At 37.6% G+C, this 8,762-nt stretch overlaps 1 protein-coding gene across 1 annotated transcript; it reads left to right on the forward strand.

Annotated features, from left to right (window-relative positions):
- Nucleotides 1–3,855: 3,855 nt before the first annotated feature.
- On the forward strand, nt 3,856–4,700 carry LOC109244754 (ubiquitin carboxyl-terminal hydrolase MINDY-2-like). The gene is made up of 4 exons (XM_019411893.1): nt 3,856–3,976; nt 4,176–4,230; nt 4,333–4,414; nt 4,554–4,700. The coding sequence occupies exons 1-4, from the start codon at nt 3,856–3,858 to the stop codon at nt 4,683–4,685; spliced, it is 390 nt and encodes a 129-aa protein (XP_019267438.1). The 3' UTR covers nt 4,686–4,700.
- The last annotated feature ends 4,062 nt before the right edge of the window (nt 4,701–8,762 follow it).

Consider the following 8,762-nt stretch of genomic DNA (forward strand, 5'->3'; position numbering starts at 1 on the left):
AGAACGAGCTTGCCGGCGCGGCCGCGCTGGCACAGGGCATTTCTCAGAACTTAAGCACCGCGGACCGCACAAAAAGGACCGCGGTCCGTGGAGGGTGCTGACTTAGGGTTTAAGTTTTTTGTTGCAATATTGTTCAAATCATCACCTACTTTGTCCCTACTCATTTTTTCCACTCATTATGCACATCAATCACACAAAAATCGGTATTTAAAACTAACCTAAGATAATCAAATAGAGAAAAATGAGAAAAAGAAGAAGCTATGGGCTACTGATCATGAAAATAAAAGGAAATTATAAAATGAAACAAAGAAAAATGGATGAAATGTTACCAGATATTGATAAAGAGTGAAGACACACAGAACAAGTATGCTATTACGCAGATGAACAATGAATTTTAGTCTCCGAGAGCTTAGGGTTCGAAAAGGGTAAAAGGAGACCCTTGAGGTCTATTTACAGAAAAAGCAGTGGGACCCAGCCTTACCTACCAGCGCGGCTGCACAAAACGGACCGAGGACCGCGCTGGGTTTGTTTCATTGAAGCTTGAGAAGGTAACCTCCACGGTTCGCACAAAAATGACTGCGATCGCGGAGGTCCACCGCGGTCCGCACAAAATGGAATGCGGCCGCGGTGGCAAACATCAGAGAGCACCTCACTTAGCCCATACCAGTGCGGACCGCACAAAATGCAATGCGTCCGCATTGGCAACTTCAGAGACTGTTCAACTTGTCCAAAATGTTTTGCAGTGCATCAACACAATCCCTGCAACATCTCACAACCAATTAGTCAAAAAATCAAACCTAAACTACAAAGAAAATCAAAGAAAACAAGAAGAAAAAGACATGGGTTGCCTCCCAAGAAGCGCCTGATTTAACGTCGCGGCACGACGCGGGTTACCATCTCATCATTTCAAATTAAGAAGCACCACCATGTGGCTCTCATCAAGCACCAAGAAGCAATAACAGACACGCCCAGCAAGTTGGGTTAGCATCCGAACAATGAATGGCAAGGGGTAAAGATCCTTGCGGGGCACTCTGTTCACTTGTCCATAGTCTATGCAACCTTGCCAACCTGTGACTGTTCTTTTCAGAATCAACACATTATGAGGATATGTCACCATTGTATGCACTGCTTCATTTAAACTTCTTTGATGCTCCAAGGAAGGCATTGCATCATCCTCCAAGAGAATTTCGGGCTTAAAGATTGTGGGGCTGAGGAAGAAGTGGTTGTATTACCAACACCGGTGGCTCCTCAATTGTTGGCTTTGTTGGTGGAGTTTCCTAGGTTGCAAAAGTTTCCAGGTTTCCAAGATCCAAAGACAATTTACTGGGCTCACAAGATTCCATAACATGTAGAGCATTGACACACTCCACTCCGCTTGCAGCATCATTGACACAAAGATTTAAGAGCACGGCCTCAAGAGGATCCTCCACGTTGATCATAGAACTTGTGTCATCCACAATCACAGCTGTGACAAGGTCTACAAATGAGCATACTTCGGTGCGATTGGGTTGCTTCATAGACTTGCAAACATTAAAGACAGCCTTTTCATCACGCACTCTAAAAGTTAGTTCACCCGCTTCAACATCCACCAATGCTTTCCCCGTTGCAAGGAAAGGTCTCCCTACACTACAAGAAACTCGCTATTTTCTGACTACCAAAATAGTCGGAAAGTAGTCGGAAAAGTACCTATTCCGACTACTTTCCGACTGATTTAGAGTAGTCGGAAAAAGATAGGTCGGAATATATTTTCCGCCAAAAATTAGAAAATGCAGCTATTTTCCGACTGAAGTAGTCGGAAAATACAAAAAATTATTATTTATTTTAAAATATATTTCCGACTACTGTAGTGGGGATATTATACAAATAATAATTATTTATTTCTTATTTTATTGTACTTTCCGACTACAGTAGTCGGAACCTGCATTATTCTGGCCTCATTTTCCGACTATTGTAGTCGGAAAATCATTATGCTGGGAACACTTTTCGACTACAATAGTCGGAAAAATGGGTTGAAATTTGACAGAATCCTGCCATTTTATTATCAATACATCACCTGTCAAATGTAAATATTATAAACAAGCCAATTCCAACTAAACAACCAACTCAACCAATCAATTTCAACTACACAACCAATTCCAATTAAACAATCTAATAATCAAACCAACTAATTCCAACATCAACAAATAAATATTCAAATCCCATAATATCAAACCAAAATATTACTTAATGTCTAAATATTCAATATCAAGTCTGAGTAGCTAATACATATCGACACTAATATAATAAAGTCTAAACATATATATACCACATCATTCAAATCTACCATAAAGTCTAAATATAAAATTTAAACATCCAAGAACAGTAATCAACCTTAAATCACTACTACATATCAGAATCAGTCTCTTCATCATCATAATAGTGGGGTATGTGTTTTTTCATGTATTTATCCATTCTAGCAATGTGAGCTTCGGCCGTCTCACATCGTTTCGACAACAACTCCATTTTCTTTTGCATTGCTCCCATTTCTTCCTGATTTTGCGCAGTAGGAGCATCCGAAACTAATGGCGATGGACAAAAAGAGGAAGGCCGTTGTACTCCAAGCCCGTAAACTCTTCCTTTGGATACACCACCTGCTACATCCGTCCATATTGAAGTCATAACATCGGGTGACGGTTGGATTGGGGTACCATCATCAGAAATAGGCTGCGTCTGACACCATTCATCCAAGCTTCTATGAAATCCATCCCGAAATAAAAGTAACAAGGATTATATAAATAAATCAATATCAAAGTGAAAATAGTCTTAAAGTTATGATCTTACATATTGTTTCGATGCACGTGTCTCAACCCATCCTTCTCTTGAACCGTATTTTTTCTTTTTCTTATGTGTCTCCGCAAAGACCTCAGCATCAGACACTGGTCCCCCTTTTAACATTTCCTGCAGTAAAAAATGTAATTTTTCTAGTGATGTCAAAATAAATGCCACATCGATAACATTGTGTCTCAAGTGAAGAGTGCATAATGCGACAAGAGTCAAGAGGAAGTGTGTATATATAAGGATTAAGGACTCATAAAGATATCAAAGGAGTGCTTGCAGTTGCGTCTGATGCTCTTGCATCCCAGAGATCCTTTTCTGTCTACTGCAAACCCCAGTAAGTCAATTACATTTGCAGTGTGATTTCTTCACTTGAGGAATTGGAGCAGCATTTAAGAAAATATAGTTAGTAGGCTCAAGAAACGTCCGCATAGATGACAAACACACCATATTTGAACAAATCAGTCCTTGGTTTTAACGAGTCTTAGAATCATCTGCTATGTTTTATGGTGGTTCATATTCAGAGTAGTCTGCTCATTTTCTAACTACTAAAAAGAAGATAAAATTTGATTTGATCAGCTAAAAGCCAATCCAAACACCCTCTAAATCAATAGATACATGCCTACGATACTCTCCCCATGAGATACAGTTAAAGGTGCAGATGGCCATATTGTAGGCAGTGAACACTAACTCTCTTTATTTGACCTTAACATCTATTTTTAAAGTGAATCCGACTTCTCATGTAATATGTTACACTAAAAGGACAAAATCATTCTCTTCCAAGGTAATGCACAACCGTGAGATGAAGGAAATAGTTGCTCTAAGCTAGCAAACTGCAAATTTTTGTAAAATTCAAAACCCAGTACATTTAAAATGTAAAAATGACCAACTTATTGATGGAACAGAGCAGCAAAATACATAAGAGAGCTCAAAAGAGCCCCCATTTATTAATCTTCACACAATATATGACTAGCATACCTAGAAAACTGATGTTTAATGAGGAATTGACCACTTGAAACATGGGATTTCTGCATTATATATATGAAACTTGGTAAAAAGAGCAGTGAAATTGAAGGTGAGGTGGTTCTTGCTGAACAAGTGAATGGAGGCAGTACAGATGTGCCTGAGACAGTTGTGAAGGATGAAATCACACAGAGAGAAGGTGAGAAATTCTTTAATATGAATGAATTAGGCAACTCAGGCGCTCTTGTGTAGGATGAATGTCTTCCTTGACACTTATCTAAGAAAAAGTAAAAATGAATGTCTCCTTGATCTAATTGTACTTCTTTTCTTTCATGTATTTTTTACTACCTTGTCAGTTTAAGTAGAACACTATGTTTGCTCTTCTTAATTCACATTAGGGGAACTGGTGAGGAACTTTCTAAAGAACAGTGCAAGCCAGTTAACAATCTTTGGGTATGTTTCCTTCCCTGTTATAAGTTCATTCTCCTGTTCATTAACTGTATTACTCTGTTTTGCTAGTAGTAACAGAATACTCTTTGTTCCTCTTTTGCACAGATTATTTTCCTTGCAAGAGGGTTTGAAAGAGCGGGAACTTTGTGTTTTCTTCAGGAATAATCATTTCAATACCATGTTTAAGGTCTGATGGGCTTGCTTTGTTATTATTATTATTTTTTATATGATTTGTACTGGGGTAAAATAATTTCCTATGTGGATACAACTATATCTCCACTTCTCAAGTTTCTGGGCATAGAAAACTGATGTCAGCTTATGTGCAGTTTGAAGGCGAATTATATATTTTGGCCACTGACCAGGGATATATAAATCAATCTGATTTGGTATGGGAGAAACTCAATGAGGTAAGAAGTGTGTCTTTTCATATATTTACCTTATATTTGACGAATGGGTAAAACTGAGTTTAAGTTTTCAACCTGGGAATTTCATGCTAGAAAGGTAAGTTGAATCTCTGTTTCGCTTACATTTGCAACAGGTAGTTTCCACCCCATTCTGTTTGTGGTTAACTAATTTTTAGAGTAGAAAGTATTGTGTTTCATATGCTTAAACCAACCACCTGTTTCAAAAGAGTGTAGTCCTTATTTTCTCCGTTAATGGCATCAAACAAACAAATGCTTGGTTTCATATTCTTAAATTAACCACCTATTTTAAGAGTCCTGTCAACTCTCACTGTGAATGAAATGCAACAAAGGCTTGGTTTATGTGTGGATGTATTATTGAACCAAACTTGTAAGTGTTTCTAGTAATGATAACTATCAATATTCTCCTTCCTTTCCGTGTCAAGGGGATTGAAGTTTTTATGAGTTGAGGGTGCATGTTTGACTGTAAATGAGGGACATGGAGAAACCGGATGGAGGGGCTATTTGAATATCTACACAGGAGAGAGCACATATTTTATACTTTCTCTAACCCCAACCACAACATCCCGAAGTGGGTTTGCCAATTTTATCTCTGTTTTTAGTATATGTGGAGGCCAACTTGTCTCTTATACAAAAAAAAAAAAAAAAGATGGAAAAAACAATGGACTGAAGGACAGAACTCCTCCTTGAATTTATTTTTAGTGGACGAGCTAAACGATGCTATTGATAGTTTAGTGGGGCAATGTATTGAGGTGAGGCCGGGCAATGTATCTGATGCACTAGCACAGAGTAAGTTATAGGTTTCTGATTATCTTACGCTATATCCAAAATCCAAGATTCAAGGTTGTGAAGACATAAAAGAGGAAAGAAGATATATTGAAGGCTTGGTTTGTTCTGACTGTCATTAGAATTTATTATGTTACAATTTAATTATAGCTGTACCTAGCCTATTTAATTCCTATATACCAAATCATACAAAGTCATAGACAAATCTTAACACTAATTTCTATTTACCAACAAAATCATACAAAGTCATAACAAAGGTTAGTCTCTATCTTCAGGGGCAGAGAAACATGCTTAGGCAGTATGACGTCTCATTGTAACCTGCCGATTTGTAAGTTCCACTAGTGGCTGCAGAAAGCTTAATTTCGAGCTCTAAGTAGCATCCATAGTAGTCATAATTCTGTCACAGATTCAATGGCCTTTAGAAACTGAATATCAGCTAGTCCACGTATACTTTTGAAACTTAGCAGTGTTTTTTCCTCAACCAAGAGAACTTACACCTCTTTCTGTAAATCCTATATGATCAACTGAGGGTTGGGAGCCGCTTAGTGCTGTGTACAGCATTGTAGATCAGACGAGGAATGATACTAATTAAGTGTTACTTCAATGTTACCCTGCTCCTACTTTGATAGTTTTTTGCAATTGTACCAACAATGTGTCTACTTCTCAAGTAATAAGCTCTTCGATCATTTTTAATCCTTTCTAGATATCATAAAACTGAAAACAGGGACCACTTCTGCATACTAGAAATTTCAAATACTCAGAAGTTATATGTTATCTTCAAGACTTCAGCTTTGGACATGATTAGCATTTAGAGATAATGAATTTCGTTTTCCCCCTAATATTCATGCAGGTTAGAATTAGGTCAGTCGATAAGGATTTAGGGAGTAACCTTTTTCAGTAGTGTGTAAGGAAAATCACAAGAAATAATCAAGTTAATAAGTTAGAACAGCAAAATTTGGATAATATAATAATTTCTTTACAAGGTAAACTGATTATATGATAATAACACAGCAATATGAATAGCAAGTTTTACAATTATTGCAGGTCTCTTGCTATCAAAGTTTTTCTGCCCACTGAACTGACAACTGTGAACCTGAGAGAGGTTAATTGAAGGGTTGCCCACAGCATGCTTTCGATATTTGCATTCAACATTTATCTAAGGATAACTAAAATTAGCAACTAGGCAAGTTGGAGGATTGCTGGACCACGTTATCAAAGCATTAGTGTCATGCGCGGAGAACAAGACAAAGAGCATGCATATAACAGTGCACTACTACTGACTGCTGAGTAAGATTCCGATAGGACACGAACATCTAAGCTTTAAACAAAGAGATGTTGTACTGTAATTCAACTTAGTATAAAAGTGAAATTAGTAATTAACATTAAAATATATTACCTGATATAACAAAGGTAAAATCAAATGTGAAATTTTCCAAAGAGTGTATATAAGACAGCAGTGATTTTAATTAGGTTTTTGAATTGTCAATTTACACTTCCATAGTCCACCAAAGTCCAAAACACAAACATTCACAGATTGTGAATGCAAAAGAAAATGACTACAACTGAACTAAGACATCCGAGACACAAGCAGGGCCACTCAGCTTAGCCTCAGATAACCAATAATCAAAGAAGAATAATATATTAAGTGCTAATCAAGAGTATCCCACGTTCAATTTGGGGAGAGGCATACTGAAGGCCACCAAATGAAGACTTATCATAAGGAGCAAGTAAACAAATTTCTAAGAGAATCTTGTACACTTGCAGGTTGACTACTAAAGTCGCGCACAAGTTTGAGAAGAACTTCATGGTATTTGTTTGGAATGCTGATCTATAAGAAAGCCAATCATCTTTAGCTTTCTAAGATTTCAACGATATGCTAGCAATTGAGAAATCCTAAGATATTATGGAAGGTCATATAATATCAAGGCTGTTCACTTCAAATTCGGGTATTCATCTGCAGTTGCAATAATGATCCCAAGGAAAGCATGCTATACAGAATAAATGATCACCTTATAACTCCCGAAAATAAACCAGTGGCATTAAACTTAAGCCAATACAGGAGCAGAGAGGAAGTGTATCTTGCAATCAGAGAACAGTAAAAACATCCATAATCTCAGCAAGTTATTACAATTAAAATTATGGCTTTCATGATAGTCGCTATTGTTATTGATCTCGAGTTGTTCACCAACAAAACTAAGTGAGAAATTAATTTATAAAGAAGAGTTGAGAAGAGGATGACATAGGAAAAGTAAGTGAGAAATTAAGGTCTCTAGTGAACATTACCAATCTCTGTCGATGCGCAGCAAAACTCATAGATCCCCCGGTGTGCAATGAGCCACCCTTTTGAGAGGCTCGGGATGCCTTTGCTCGTTCGCTCTTCTCCTTAAATTCAACACTATCCCATATTGCTAAAAATTTTATCCACACATCTTCTCTTATCCAACCAGGCTTCTTATTCTTGTCTCGAGCTTCATACAATGAACTTGGAATCAATTTTTTTGCTTTCTTCTCGTAGACATATTTTATTTCATTGTCATATCTTTGCTCCCACACACACAAAGTCTGGAAAATAATTAAATAAAGTAGAGTGAAATTGGATATTTGATATATAATTTAAAAATAAGATTTATACGTACCCTAAACTGATTCCACATTTTATCTCTGATATCATATGGAATGTCTTTCCATCTACCCCAAGCATCATCGTAAAATGGCTTCATAGACTCTGTAACCATATGCGCGGAAGCAAATGAAGGGAAAAACCTGCATTAAAATTAACATATGAAAATTGTATATTCAACAGAATAAAAATAAACATAAGGATTACTTACCCATCTTTCTCATCCGGAACGATAATCAACCTATTATATGCATCATATTGTAGAGTCACTTTACCACGTCGACCCCGAGAAGCTGATGGTGTAGCACTACCAATGGACGGTGTTGTTGATGTACTAGAGACTCCAATATTTAACATAGATACGCTAGGTGTGCTTGATGCCGGAGATGCAGTTGGAGTCGATGAAGTAGGCAGTGCTGAGGAGCTACCTTGTTGACTAATATGAAAACCGGGAGAAGAAGTTACATTTGGTGTGGGAATAAAATTAAGGTTAGAGCCAGAGTTCGGGCCAACTGAATATACAGAAATGTGGACAGGCCCAGGTGGGGGCATAAAAAATGCAGGTGGCAACGAAGATGACTGAGGAGGAAAAGCAGGAGGAGGCACCATATGTGGAGAAGGGTGACCTGCAGTTGGAGATTGTAATTGAGTCCCCTTACCCTTACGGCGTCGACGATCGCTACCCGCAGATGCCATCTACATAATAT

The sequence above is a fragment of the Nicotiana attenuata genome, unplaced genomic scaffold (assembly GCF_001879085.1).
Source record: "Nicotiana attenuata strain UT unplaced genomic scaffold, NIATTr2, whole genome shotgun sequence".
NCBI classification, from domain to species: Eukaryota; Viridiplantae; Streptophyta; class Magnoliopsida; order Solanales; family Solanaceae; genus Nicotiana; species Nicotiana attenuata.